The sequence below is a fragment of the Anas platyrhynchos genome, chromosome 3, assembly GCF_047663525.1.
Source record: "Anas platyrhynchos isolate ZD024472 breed Pekin duck chromosome 3, IASCAAS_PekinDuck_T2T, whole genome shotgun sequence".
Taxonomy (NCBI): Eukaryota; Metazoa; Chordata; class Aves; order Anseriformes; family Anatidae; genus Anas; species Anas platyrhynchos.
Genome location: NC_092589.1, coordinates 64,915,326 through 64,930,545, shown reverse-complemented (window position 1 = coordinate 64,930,545; position 15,220 = coordinate 64,915,326). Strand labels below are relative to the sequence as shown.

Below are 15,220 nucleotides of genomic sequence, written 5' to 3'. Positions count from 1 at the left end.
CTGATTTAGGGGTGAGCTCTTTGATACTGCTGCCTGATCTTCATCTGGAGGAACTAGGCAAAGAAAGGGGAAGATGGCAATTAGCAAAAATCACAGGGACAGAAAGTTTCATAATACTACTGTGCAAAGCAGTACTGCAGCATGGCTGTCTTTCAGAAGGGTGGGTATAAATTGTGGGCATACATTTCTTGTCAGGCTGATCCCCCTTAAATGTCTGCTCTTGCACCCCACACCTCACCAAGAGGACAGAGGCAGAAGCATTACTCACAGCTTGCTCACCTGGAAATGCTAGGTCAGGGTCACAGGAAAGAAGGAAGGGAGACAGGAGACCTCTGCAGTCTGAGTCATCCTTTTTGCCCAGCCCTCACCTTTCATGATAAAAGCCCTGCAGCCACAAACACCTGGGTCACAAACCTCCACAATGTGGACCTATGGTGGCATATGTGCTCTTCTTCTCATAACAACTGTTACCCTGAATCCAGCAACTGCTGCAGCAGCACAGAATGACAAAGATGCCACTGGAGAACAGGTCTATCCCCCGCTGTGGGACATTGTCCCTGAAAACCTGCTGAATTTCCAAGTTAAGGGCAACAAAATTGTCATTGATCCTTGGAACTATCGGGAACGACTGGGAGTTTATAAGAACTTGCTAAATTCTTCAGCCAAATATTTTACAAACTTTGGATCCCAAAATTTTGGCAATATTCTCTGGGGACTACCATTGCAGCATGGGTGGCAATTCCGTACAGGTATGAACTGTGTCCTTAAGTGGCTAGAACAGCTAACTGTTTACCAGACCCACTTTGGGGAGGGGGTTGTTTTTTCCCAAGGTTTCTACCTTGCAAGCCTCCTGTAGCATCATATTGTAAATTTTTACATACAGTGCTAATCTGGTGGTTTGAAGGAGAAATTCTTAAAGAAAGCAACCCTTTGCTTTCTTGAGTAATATCTATTGGATTTTCTAATAAGAAAAGATATTATTAAACATAGAACTGATCAGAATCCAGAGGGACTGTGGTTTAGAAACACTAATATCTCAAATGAAGAGGGCAGTACCTCAGGTATCCAGAAATCTTTGAAAACATATTCCCAGTCTTTCAAGCTTGTTGCAGGTAGATATTCAGGTCCGTGCTCTGCAGTACTCTTCATAAATTGTTAACTGATAGGCTTTCTTTGGCTGCTAATGTTATGATCTTTTGCTGGTGGTTTGAGTTTAATATCTAATACATACTGTTGAAAGCCTGCCTCTCCCACCAAGATTTTTTCTCCCTCTTTGCCTTATTTGATCAGATTAGAAGTAGCCTTGATACATTTTAAAATAAATATTTTTTACAAGAAGTAATTTATTTATTTATTTATTTATTTATTTATTTATTTTCAGCGGGTTGATTTTTGGGGCAGTCATTCTTGTTCTCTAGTTGGCCATGCTGGGAAAGCAGAGACAGAAACATGTGTAAAAGGTCCTTTGAGGCTTAAGCTGCAATATCTTATCAAAGGCTTTGTTAATGAACTTGTTCTCCCACGTTGCTTCACAGGCAGTCAGCATGCACCGAAACCTTCCACACAAAGCCGATGTTGGCTTGTTTTGTTCTAGCAACTAGGAAAGGCAGGAAGAAGGGAATACTAGGCAGTGTTGTTTGTAGAAACTGGTGCCTGGTGGTAAATTCTTTCTTGCCATGTGTAAGCAAATGCCTGACTTTTTTTTTTTGTTTTATGGGTTGTGCTCTATAGTTTCTTGGTTTTACTGAAGGTGTATGTTCACCTGGAAGAAAACAGAGGCATTGTAGCTGGTGGTGAAGAAAGGCTGCCAGCATTTAATTGCACTTAATGGAAAATTAACTACTAAGTCAAAATGAGGAAAAAGAGGTAGAGCAAGCAAAATCTGAGCAGGTAACTAGCTGGAAAACAGAGAGCAGCAAGGAGAATTTGGTTGGATTTTAAGCAGAAAAAGAAAGAGAAGATGAAGAGGATGGCTGATGCAGCAGGAGAGTTGATCCAATGAGTGGCAGAGACAAAGGTGCCTGGATGCAGAAGCTACACTTGAGTGGGGAACTGCTGGAAACAATCTAGTTATGTAGTGTGGCCTCATCTGCAAAGTGAAGCTGTGCCTGGTTGCAGTGACAGTTCCCAAATAGAGATGAGGGACAGGGTGGGAGAGAGGAAGATTTGCACCTGGTTACACAGACAGGTAAAGACTTGCTGTCATACAATTGGTCCATAGACAAGGAGATAAATTTTTGAAATTACATGAACAAAAGGAGGGAAAAAATAGTAGGAGAAATATTACACAACTAGAAAGTGGTTTATGGAAAGAAATGTAAGAAGTATAGATGGATTAGGGGAGATTAAAGGTTTAAATTTTGGTGTGTGTAGTAGTAGAGTTACCAAATATTTAAGCCTAATCCAGATAGGCAGCTGGGTGAGATTAGTGAAGAATGACTGAAGGATTTGTATATCAACATAACAAGCTTGGGCAATCAAAAGGAGGAAATAAATTCATGGTGCGGGAGAACAGATTTCCGCAAGAGCCACTAAAATATGTTGCATTAACAATTCTGCCTGGTCATGAAGGTTATATGGCTGAGAAAACATTTTTTATGGATATGGTTCTATATAATCCATAAAGAACAAGTGAAGCTACTACTTTAGTAAGAGTGGTACAAATATTTGTAATGACCATACATGGGCATAAAATGAAATCGTTAATTTGCCCAAGTTTATGGGAGACGCAGTGTTGGCAAGGCAGGATGTCTTGATGGGCAAGCCAAAATAGCTGATAAGAATGAGACTATGGAGACAGAAATCATTACTTTGGAGATGGAGATAAACTGAAAGAGTCCTGCCTACACAAACTGAGGAAATTGGGTACTCCCATTTGAACGAATTGTCATACTGAAGTACAAATCCAGGAGCAAGGATTTTAAGAAAGTTTCAGGTTCTAAAATGTCTGAAGAGCGGGAAAAATACTACCTGTACTGAAGAAGAAGGAAAAACAGCACAAATATTCTTATTCTTACCTTAACAGTAGGTAAGACATTGGAATAAGCATAGAGAAAATAATTTTAAAAAGACATGGAGCTAAATATAAAAATGGATAGATTAGTTTATGCTAATCTAAAATGGATTCTTCTAGACTAACAGGGTATTTTCTTTTATGATATAATTGATGTTTCACCCAAGTCTAGAAATGCATTTCCTTCCTCTATAGAATCAAAACATTGAATGAAAGTTGTTAGTAACACTCTCCAAAATAAAACAGAAAAAGGAAATTGTAAATCTGACAATGGAACACCTAAAGGAGAGTTTAATGATGAGTGTTGCTAAGGGACGTTTACAGCAAAGTGAAGGATACACTCAGAGTTCTTCAGTTATCGTTCTTGAGAACAACTTCTCCTTTATTTTTTTCTGTTAACAATCTTGTTACAAAAAAATAGCAAGGAAATCTTGCTAATGAGAAATCATGCACAAACTTGCTAATGATGTACAGCTGGGAGGCACTGTCAATATACAAAGAAAGATTGGGATAGCTTGGATATACATGAAGACTGAAATAATCATGTTAAACACAAGAAATAAGGGGGAACGAAGAGGACAAACCTGGAGTGTAGACCTGGAAGTGTAGTTAGTGCTTCAAGATACAAACAATTCAGACATATCCCATAATTATCACCAATACTTTCCAGGACTTTCCAGGATTTTTGTCCCAAAATGCCCAGGTTAATTAATGATCTTTGGTAAATTTCATGTATAATTCTTCTGAAACATTTTTTTCCTTTACCTTTGTCTTTCTCCATTCAACTTCTTTGCACACTAGTGAACTACTGATGCCTAGTGATTGCCTGTGTGGAAATATGGCCTTGCCCAAAAGAAATAAAGAAACAAAAGATCAAGTCTTTCTGTAACTCTTAAAAAATAAAAAAATAAAAAAAATCACATTGAACTGCATTCTTCTCCATTGCAAGTTCCTGCTTACTCTTGATGTTCTGCTACTGAAAGGCATGGGCTTCAGTTGCTAGTGTGCCCCAACACACATCCTCTGTCCAGTCAGATGGAGAGGATAATTAGGATAATCTTAATACAGCTGGTTCATGATTCCATTTTCTCTTTGAGCAAAACACATCAGGTACCTAAAAGAAAATTTGTTTTGTCTTTTAAAGAATACGATGAACTTCACTTCTGATCTGACAGAAGTGACAATGTCTGTATTCAGCTGACTTGTCAGAAAGTAAGTGCTTTGCAGGATAGGGGTTGAGAATTTCTGGAATTGCTCATGTCATTGAGGCTGACCATGGCAAGTTCACATCATGTACTTAAAGCAATTTTCCTGACTCCCTATCTGACTACTCAGCACATGAAGTACATATCCAAGTGTTTTAAGGAATTCCTCTATGTCATGTGCTCAAAGTAAAATACACCTTACGTGCTGTCACAGAAAATTGTGAAATGTCTTGCATGTTTGTTATGGTATAGATGCTTGAAAACTCTGCTAATCAGATACAACAATGTTTGCATGCTTAGCTTAACAGGAAGGCAATGTTTGTATGCATCATTAAACTGGAAGGAATTCTGTATCACACAACCCAATTAGGTGACACAATTACTAGCACTTTTAATTTGTGCTATTCTCCTCATTAAACAGCTCTTCTGCACTAGCAGCCTTGCAGCTACTGAAAATGATGCATCAGCTATGCGTGTGTTTATGTCTGTATGCACATTCATATTTATATCTCTATAAAAAATCATTGTGATGTCCTAGTTTCAGACAGTTCCATAAACTCTCAGAATACATTTACAGTGAATTTTACAATGTGAAATGTAAAACATAGTCAAATTACTAGGCATTCTGTGAAATATTGACTGAGAAATTCAAATACTGTACCAACAGTATTTTAAAAAGCAGAACAACAGTAATTGTTCTGCCTCTCTGAGCAAAATTTTGCACGCTTTACTGGTACATTTTTTTTTCCCTCTCAGTGGGATTTCTCATGTAAAAAAGGATGAGAAATATTTGGTGCATTCTTTCATTTTATTCAGGCAGACTAGCAGATCCTTCCAGTGTGACTTCCTGTGGCCATGAAGATGGAGACCTGTGCATATCTGTAAGAAGCTGGTGGTCCTGTAAGTATATGCTATTACACTGTTACTCAAAATATGATTAGTGTCCTAGAAGGCAATTCAGAGTCTTTCTTCCTCTTGGACTTCTCTACTACAAAGTGATTGCAGTGTTACACAGTTCTTCAATGAAAACTTGCAGCAAAATATGAGTGAAAATGTGGGAAACACCATGATGGGTATCTGTGTTTGTAGGCACTTGTAGAAATTACCTTTTTCAATCACTCCTGAGCAGATTTCTTCAGTTTAAATGCTAATTCTTCAAACTAAATCTTAGTGTGAGAATGCCAACCAGGAATCTTTGTGGTTCGGTAGGCTACAGAGAATAAAAGAAAGGGAGATTTTTTGTCCACAGTGTCCAGATAACTTTGCTATCTTCATCACAGTGACAACATTTTTTCCAGTGGACCCTCAAATATCCAGCAAAACCAGTTATCACTTTGATGTGGCATACATAAGCTGCAGGATAATTTCTATTCACTTTAATATTGGCTTTGGACTTCTAGTAGGCTGAAATTGTATTATTATTATTATTTTGTTATTCCAGTAAGTAGAAACAAATTGAAGACAGAGAGAGAAAATGTAAAGATCTGAATTTCCAACATCAATGTCACTGACACTCTCAATGTTTTCCTCAACATGTCTGAAAATGCACATCTAGATTAAAAAAAAAAACCAAACAAACATCCAAAATCCCAGGGTTGTTCTGATAATTCTGTTAATTCATAAGTTGCCCCTGTCAATTCATAGGTTGAACTGAGGAGATCAAGTAATTGTTTTTGATAGTCTGTGGGTTTTTTCTTAGCATGAGACACACAAGAATTTGATTTGTAAAAATATCTGTCATAGGTGTAACTAAAAATGGGTCTTTCCATTGCACCTAAGAAAATATTGGACATAGTAGGAAGCAGTGATGGTGAGATCAAATTATATTTGGAAACACCTTTGTGTAAGGCAATGCCAATAAAAAACAAAGCAACAAATGTTACTGAAGGAATAGCTGTGAGCTAACTCAGCCAAAGTGCTCACTAAATCAGTGGTATTGGCACCTCTATTGGTAGATGTGGCAGAGCACCTTACTTTTATGTGGGATGTAAAGGTAGGTATACTGCATCCTCTGAAAGCATCATGGGAGAAATTATGATGTGTGGCACAGCAAACTGTAACCAGGTATTTAAATAGAAATGAAAGAATAGTTGTATTCATGTCTAGCTAAGAACTTTGCAGAACAGAAAAGGATGTGATCTGCAATGCGTCATGTAAGTCAAAGGTAACCATTTATTGTTCTGTAGGACAGCCCAATGAGTAACACTTTAAGCATTAATAGAAAAGACTCCAATACTACAATGCTCTTTGTCTCAAGTGCAAGTATTGAGAGCAGCCCTGAGGAAAAGGATCTGGGTGTGTTGGTGGATGAGAAGCTCAGTATGAGCCAGTAATGTGTGCTTACAGCCCAGAAAGCCAACCATACCCTGGGCTGCGTCAACTGAAGCATGGCCAGCAGGCCAAGGGAGGTGATTCTCCCCCTCTACTCTGCTCTTGTGAGACCCTGCCTGGAGCACTACATTCAGCCCTGGGTCCCCCAGCACAAGAAGGACATGGACTTATTAGGGCAAGTTCAGAGGAGGGCCGTGAAGATGATCAAGTGACTGGAGTACCTCTTTGATGAAAACAGGCTGAGGGAGTTGGGGTTGTTTGTCTTGGAGAAGAAAAGGTTCCAGGAAGACCTTATGGTGGCCTTCCTGTGCCTAAAGGGGGCCTACAGGAAAGCTGGGGAGGGACTCTTTGTCACTGAGCATGGTGTTAAGACAAGGAGTAAAGGTTTTAAAGCAAAAGAAGGAAGATTTAGCTTAGATATTAGGTAGATATTCTTCACTCAGAGGGTGGTGAGACACTGGAACAGGTTGCCCAGAGAAGCTGTGGATGCCCCATCCCTGGAAATGTTCAAGGCCAGATTGGATGAGACTCTGAGCAACCTGGTCTGGTGGGAGGTGTTCCTGACCCCTGCCAGCGGGGTTGGAGCTAGATCATGTTTAAGGTCTCTTCCAATGCAAAACATTCTATGATTCTAAGTACACATAGAATCATTAATGTTGGAAAAGACCTTCGAGATCATGTGGTCCAACCATCCTCTTATTACCAATGTCACCCACTACACCATGTCCCTAAGTATCACGTTCAACCTTTCCTTAAAACAACCTCAGGGACGGTGACTCCACCACCTCCTTGGGCAACCCATTTCAATGCCTGACTACTCTTTCTGAGAAGAAATTTCTCCTAATTTCCAACCTAAATCTCCCCTGGTACAACTTGAGGCCATTCTCTTTTGTTCTATCACTGGTTATCTGCAAGAAGAGGCCGCATGTGTTATTATTCCCCTCTGCTCTATTTACAGCCAGTGTGCTATGTGGAAATAGAGTTCTCAAAAAATGCATTCACAGATTTTCACAGAGTTGGACTTAAAAGGTAGTTTTTTATGAGCCCATAAAAAAACAAAAAACAACATAACAATTACATTTTCTCATTTGATAAAATAGAAATATTTAAATAACTTGCCTGCACCCAATCTAATATATTCCAAATGGTCTGAATAGAATGATGGTTTTATTTCCATTATAGAAAAGCTGAATTAACACATTCTTTAATAATTTAAGTAATAAAATTTCCTTTTTATCTGATCTGAGTCAAAGACAATAATTTTAAATTTTTTTTTTGTTGTTGTTCTTTTGTTGTTTTTTTTGTTTTTGTTTTTCTAAGACTGGAACTCTGACTCTTGGAAAGATTACCTACTTTTTTTTTTTTTTTCAGAAATGGAACTGGCAGGTAGGACAGAAGGAAAAAAAGAAAATGCCTGACCTATAGCTTATGTATAAACTTAGTCTTGATTTACTATATTGCAACAGCAACACACAATAAGTGTTTCAGACTGCACAGAAATGCCTCTTACTGCTCTGAGGATGTACGTGTTTTTGGTTGGCCTTCAGGGTGACCCTGTCTGGCATGCATAGTCATACCAAGCCAGGAATGAGCTTAAACCAGAAATTTATATTTAATATGCCCCAAGGTGTGTGAGACTGTCCTTGTCACACTGCTACTTAAGCATGAGCAAATGACTTCTCAGCTCAATGGCTCAGAGCTACCCACCCAGGAGGGAAGATATCCAGGCTTTAGCTTGTTCTTCACTGAAAGTCATTAAAATATATTTCTACAGAGAAGGACGCAATTAAGGCAAGAATTTAAAAATTTCTTCCTAAATGAAGGACATCAAATATCTGTATGGGCACTCTCACAGGAGATGTGGTCCAGCACAGGAAGGAACTGAATCTGGGTTTTCTACATACTGGAACTGACTGCTCTAACTTATAGATCAGACCACAGGAAGCCATCATCCTAAAATAAATCATACCAAATCAACTGAGGTCATTTCCAATAAGTTTTCAATGAATGAAATGTCTCTTTTAAAAATAAAATCAGTTTCCAGGAAAATATTGCTAGGACTTGCCTTTTCCTTTTTTATATTCTTAGGATGTATACAGAGTTGTTTTTTTTTATGAAAGCAATACTTGTGATGCCATGTTGGAGGATCTCTTCATCTTTCACCCTGATCATCATTTTCTCTGCTCAGTTTGCAACTAGCATTTCAAAGGCTTTTAATGTTCTATCCATAGTAACCTATAAAGATCTAATTTTACCTTTAGTTTTTCAATTTCTGCAAAGTATAGCACACTGTCAGCTCATGCAAGACTATAAATGGGCAATATATAAATCAATATTGCAAATCATATCAGAATCAATACAGATATTATCACTAGTGCATTTCAGCACAAACTTCTATCTCACTGCTGAACATAGCAATGGCAATTTGAAATGACCACATTTGGTGTTGGAGAGATTCCATTTCTCTGTGTGGGAACTTTTCATTGCTAGTGGGTAGTGCCTCTGCATTTTTAATTATCATTACAGGTATGAATTACTACTTGGCCATCATACCCTTTCTGGGGGCAGTGGAAGCTGGCCTCTTTCGAGAGGTGCCATATGAGATAGAATTACTGCCACCAGAGGAGCGAAGAGATGATTTCTGCTATAGTGTTGCCGACTGCCGTTCTCGCATTCCTGAACTGATGGATAAGTGGAAGGCATATTTTGAAGTAAACAATTTTACTTTTTTACTTTTCATGTTTTGTAAGAGATGATATCAGAATATTACTTTAAAAGTATTATTATTAAGATTTAGGGAGCTTGATTTGCTTTCAATATCAGCTTGATAAAAAAGTAAGAAATAGAAAAGTGGAAAAGCATGACATAGAGTGACACAATTATTTTGGTGTCTGTCCTCAGAGACTGTTTCATTAACAGTTATACTTGTAGTCTTAATATTAGCATGTTAAATTGCTAACATTAGCATTCAAGATAGAACATTACCCTTGAGAAATGGCCTCGCGTTGGTTTTGTAAGGATCATTTATTCTTCTGAACAACTAAACAACTTGAAGTTCTGAAACTTCACTGAGAGGGGTATTTATTTATGCAAGTACATACTCTCTTTCCTCCTTATACAGTTGCTCTCTAATCCCAAAGATATCAGTATTTCTTATTTCATAGATTTAATAATTATTTTTAAAGATAGACTTCTTTATTCAATGTCTTTGTTAGTAGTCAAGTAGTAGATAACAATCAGAAAATTAGAACTGTAAGTTCCTCTTGACAGCTGTGAGCAGAGGGAGAGGTTTTCAGAGCAAGACTGGATTTGTTTTCTTCAGATTCTTTATTGTAAACAGTATGTTTATGAGGTCATTATAAACAATCTACTTCTCAAATAGCCATAATGATAACCATTAATACTCATATTCTTATTTTTTGAAAACCTGCAGCAGTTGCAGCTGAAAGAGTACAAACAATTTTTCAAGGAATCCAGTATTTTAGCATGGAAGCTTCAGATACACAAGTCAGATAGACTCAGATACACAAGTCCACTGAATTCTGACAGAATGCCTATATTATGTGGGAAAAATGATCTATTGAAGTTGAAGAATGGCAAATCCCTTTAACTTCAGTGGGAACATTAATTCACTTTATAAATCTATATTAATCATCCTTTTCTTCCTAGGTCAGATATTACAGTTACTTACAAAGTAGAAGCAACACATGCTAACTACTCAAAAACAGTTTTCCTTATGTTGCAAACTTACTCTTTTGTGTGATCTGTACATAAATCTGAAAAATTTATTGGTTTTGAATCACCTTCTCATTTCTCTGCCTTTTTCCCTCCCTGCTGTTGTAGTATCTGCAGTTTACAGAGCAAAAAGCCATAGGCCCTGAAACGTTCTCCTCTTTCATACTGGATGACGCTCTCCATTACATGTGGAAGGCGCACGTTGCCTCCATTGCCTACGCGCTGCCCAAGTTCCAGGACAGGTATGGGAATCAGAGAGCTGGCCAGGGGACCTTCCCACCCCCATGACTATTTGTAAGGATAATGTCTGAACAAAGACTGTATGAGGTTTTGGGCTTCCACTCTTTAGGCTCTACCCTTCCATGCCCTTGGTGTGCAAGATAATGGGTGAGAGATGATGCCCTTTAGGCTCCGCTCATCCACTCTGTAGGAGTATGGGATATCCAGTGAGACATGAAGCCCCTGTGCCTCAAGCTGCAAAGGGCAGGCAGGCTATGGGCTAACAAAAAGATGGTGATTCCTCTCTGGGAGCCAGGACCTGAGCCAGAAGCAGTGTCTAACCTGACCAGAGGCAGTGATGCCAAGAGAAATTAGGTATAAAGTTCTGAAAGAGACTTTAAGTCACTGTGACACCAAGACCACTCAGGATTTTATAATGAACAAAACACATTTGGGATAAATGATAAACAACTGTGTTCTACGGTGGATTTCAATTATCTGTTACATTTTTATATTGATTTATTTCAGCTTAAGATATCTCCCTGATCCAGAAGCAAATTTTGGTGAAGACTGGGCTAATGCTGTAGATTTCATTGCAGCCACACATTTCTGTACAGATTTACAAACCACAAACAACTTCCAGCTTTTCTTGCCTCAGAGGATGCTTGTTGAAGGGGATGTCTTGCCATCCATCAGTGGCTTCAGTCCACAGCAAAACAGAGTCCTGCTCTCAATGAGAGCACTCCACAAATCAAATCAATTAACAGGTAAGAGCCCCACCTCTCGCACGGTGTCTGTAGTCCATATGCACTTTGTCTTATTCTTTGTTTCAATAGTTTCCTCCACATGAATGCAGTGATTTTCTATATAATATAATCACTTCCTGGAGATAAAACAGTACAGCTAAAAATACAGCCACAAGTAAACAATGCACCAGAGAATAAATGCATCAATGGGATAACACTTATGGTATGTGGTAAGGATTTCACATGAGACAAAGGCATCATATATTGGAGCAGATGACCTTACTTTTTTTTCTCTCTAATTTGCACATGAAGTTTACAAACAAACATTAGCTTGCATTTCATCATTTAAATTTGGAACCATTAAAAATGTAAATGAACTTACTAGATCAGTTGAAGTCATTACAAAAAATGGAGAAAATATCACAAACAACGTTTTGTGTCAGCAAGTGTTCTGTTGTTTTGTTGTTGTTATTTGTTTTATTTTGATTTCCTCTCAATCTTTTGTCTAACAGAAGATACCTCCCCCAGTAAAACAGTTATTCTTAGACAATCGCTTCATCTAAAATAAATTCTGCATCACCATCCAGCGGTGAGACATAGAATTACACTCTTCCGAGGTTTCAATTCATTCGTAGAGACGGCTGGGCTGAACGGTTTCGTTTTGTTTTGTTGTTTGGTTGGTTGGTTTTGGTTTTTGGCCTTTATGAAGGAAAGCTATTTTGAATCTTTAAAGGAAAACGGCATATAAAAATATAATGTAAAGCTAGTATCCAGAGCCATAGCACTTTTTTGAGATCTTTTGTCTATACACTTCAGTGAAAATTTTCTCTCTCTCCATATTTTTAGCTGGAAAAGGCTGTTTGATGAAGCTATTCAGTGTTACAAAAGAGCATCCCAGAGTTTTGCCTTGCATTTAATGTGAGGGTTGCCTCGTAGTTTGAATAAGGAACTTTACAGCTCTGTCCTGTGCCTCGTAGCTTATGTCAGTTCAGGGTTTCTTTACCTATCTCTAGGTCATGTCCCCGCAGTGGGAAGGGAGGAAAGCACAGAAAGTAAAAGCAGGACCAACAGGGCAGGAAGCAGGGAGCAGAGAACCAGGGCAGTGGAGCAGATGAGGGCAGAACTGGAGGGAGAGAGGATAAAAAGCATGGATGCTGAAGGCAGTAGGGAGAAGGAAAGAGAGGGATGAAGATATTTCATGTGGGTGCAGCCATAAACTGGAAAGTATCTGGAGTTACTGGCTGTGCAGGCTGGAGATTTCCCTGACTGTCTTGAAGGAATGGGCTTTGGATTCATCTGAGAGTTAAATGCAAGCTATCTCAACCTGGTGATAGCTTTGCAGATCAGAAGTGGAGCTCTAAACTATATTTAACTATACGTGGGTCTGGATCCACAGTCTCAGAGGGGATCTGAAAAGCTAGACCTTGTTGCTACAGCACCCAGATGACAAAAAATGACATACTGTTGTTTTTGTAGAGACAGATTCTTCAAACTTTTAAATATGTTCTGTGAGAAGTGGAGTACTTTTGTGGTGCTGCAAACTTCAGCACAAGAGAGAAGGTTTCAGTAATTCATAGGATAGGACCCTGTCCAGCACACAGTGAGTTTTGATTTCTTGATTCAGTCTGGCTACCCTTTATTTCCCTTTAGCTGCCTCTCCCAGTTTAGCAGGGAGCCATATGGAAACAGTGTGACGCTGCTATGGTGATTTCATATGAATTGGCAGCTCAGCACCACCATGCTGCTCTCTCATTCCACCTCCTCAAAAGGATAGGAGGAGAAAATATGATGAAAAAAAAAGCTCATAGGTTGAGATAAGGACAGGCAGATCACTCAACAATTATTGTCACAGGTAAAACAGACTCAGAGTAGGAAGATTAATGGAATTTATTGACTACTGATAACAGACTAGAGCAGTGAGAAACCAAAAGCAAACTAAAAATACTTCCCTCTCCATCCACCTCCCTCTTCTGTTACTTCCTCCCAAACAGCACAAGGTAATGGGGGCTGCGGTCAGTCCCTGACACTTCGTCTCCTCTGCTCCTTCACAGTCACTCTCTGCTGGAGCAAACTGCTCTAGCATGGGTCCCCCACAGGCGGCAGGGGAACTGCTGATGTGGTGCCTGGAGCTCCTCCTGCCCTCCTTCCTCATTTGGTGTCTGCAGGGCTGACTCTCTCACATTTTCCAACTCCTCTCTCCCAGCTGCTGTTACACAGCAGGTTTCCACTTTCTTAAATCTGCTCTACTTGACATGCAACAAGTGTCACTGCCTGGCCAGCAGCAGGTCCCTTTTCAAGCTGTCTGGAGCTGGCTCTGAGCTAACATGGGGTAGCTGCTGGGCTCTGCTCTCAGAGGACAACCCTTCTGCTCCATCCCCCTCCCAACCTTGGCAAGTAAACCCAGAACAGCTGCCTGTTAAGTTTATCCACTAACAGACAGTCAGAAGAAGCTTTACTGTTCGTGCTCTGCCCCTCACGGGTATCTGAAGGCAGATGGGCAGCAGCCATGTTAGCTGAGACCTCTCCTGCTCTCCTCACAAGACTACCTGGAGTATGGCAGGATCTCCATGGCTGCCAGGACAGGCAAGAGGACAGACAGGTTGCTTCCTTCTCTTCTTACTTCACCACTTCCCTGATAAAATATGGTGGGAATCCAATTCTTCATGTTTTGCAAGTGAATAAGGAGAATAATTAAACTCCTCATGGTTTTCTTGTAGACTTTTTTTTTTTCTTCCTTCTCTTAGATTTCCCCTCTGGCCCCTGTTTCCATCATAAAGATACTGGTGCTAATGCTGGATGGGTCAGGCACACTTCATGGAGAACAACTGGTTGTTCCCTGGACGAAAATGTTGGGGTCATTTGCTTCTTTAGCTTGAGGCTTAGCTGGGCAGAAGGGCAAAATCTTGGTAGATTTAGAGTGAAAACAGTGATGAGCATGGTTGTAACCACCAGGCCATTGTTTTGTAAGCTATGAAGCTATGTGCAATTGCAGAACAAGACCCTAACATGCATCTTCAATCATTTTGACTTGCAACACTGGTGACAAGGGAACAAGCCAAGTTGTCTATCAATACAAAGGAACCTGAGCTGAATGAATGTCCTGTGTCTCCCTACATAGCTGTAGGCAATTATTACCCCATTGGCGTGTTCCAGCTTTGTCTACATTTCACTATCCACAGGAGAGTGGTAGGTGTTTGTTGCCAGACAGGCACGTCATCCCTTGTGTGCCGTGAGCTGCGTGTGCTCCATGTTAATTTGACAATGTCATGTTTCTTTCCAAGGAGGACTGCTGTTGAAGTTCTGGAAAAAGGCTATGTCTACTGAAGCAGGAAGAAAAATAGGCCGAAAACTGATTGAAGACTTGGCTTCTGGCCAGAATTATGACCCAGTGGGAATATATAATGATTTGAAAAGAGTTGATTTGACAGCACGCAGTTTCCTGAGAAAAAGCAGTTTCAACATTGATTGATTTAATCTTTTAGCAGCTATGTATCTGGTAAACTGGTCTTGGTATTCTTAAAGCAGGATTTCCTGAGTAGCCATGTGCAGATCTCTCTCATATTGAATCAATATTTTTATCCTTAATTTTCCTAATTAGCTCATTTGCTTAACTTGTTTCCTTATAAATAAAATGCCTCACAGAATATCTGACTTTATTACTTTTTTTGACTTCGGAAATAATGTATCATTATTGGAGAAAAAAATAAATAAAGGCAAATTACATTCTGTTTGACTGTTGTTTTTATATTTTTATTTTATTATTATTATTATTATTATTATTAGCAGTATTATTTTTCCCTATATACAGGGATCTCACCAGATATGTAATTACTCAGGCCCTTTGTGGTCTAACAGATGATCACCCAAAACTTTTCTTCGAAGTTATGATCAATGCCTTGACAGTTTCTCACCAAAGTTATTTTACAGACCAGCTGCAAGTAACTTCGAACCTATCAGACTTTTCAGATTAA

The 15,220-nt window shown here is 39.3% G+C and overlaps 1 protein-coding gene across 1 annotated transcript; it reads left to right on the top strand.

Moving 5' to 3' along the window:
- The first annotated feature begins 409 nt into the window (after positions 1-409).
- Positions 410-14,977, top strand: C3H6orf58 (chromosome 3 C6orf58 homolog). Its single transcript, XM_005009614.6, has 6 exons — positions 410-749; positions 5,035-5,118; positions 9,076-9,260; positions 10,393-10,526; positions 11,032-11,270; positions 14,531-14,977. The coding sequence occupies exons 1-6, from the start codon at positions 422-424 to the stop codon at positions 14,716-14,718; spliced, it is 1,158 nt and encodes a 385-aa protein (XP_005009671.3). The 5' UTR covers positions 410-421; the 3' UTR covers positions 14,719-14,977.
- The last annotated feature ends 243 nt before the right edge of the window (positions 14,978-15,220 follow it).

Bases quoted from the DNA above. Each gene is read 5' to 3' on its own strand.
- C3H6orf58 (XM_005009614.6), top strand. From the start codon at position 422: ATGTGGACCTATGGTGGCATATGTGCTCTTCTTCTCATAACAACTGTT. The intron at 9,261-10,392 runs GTAAACAATTTT...CTGCTGTTGTAG, and splicing joins AGTGGAAGGCATATTTTGAA to TATCTGCAGTTTACAGAGCA. The intron at 10,527-11,031 runs GTATGGGAATCA...GATTTATTTCAG, and splicing joins CTGCCCAAGTTCCAGGACAG to CTTAAGATATCTCCCTGATC.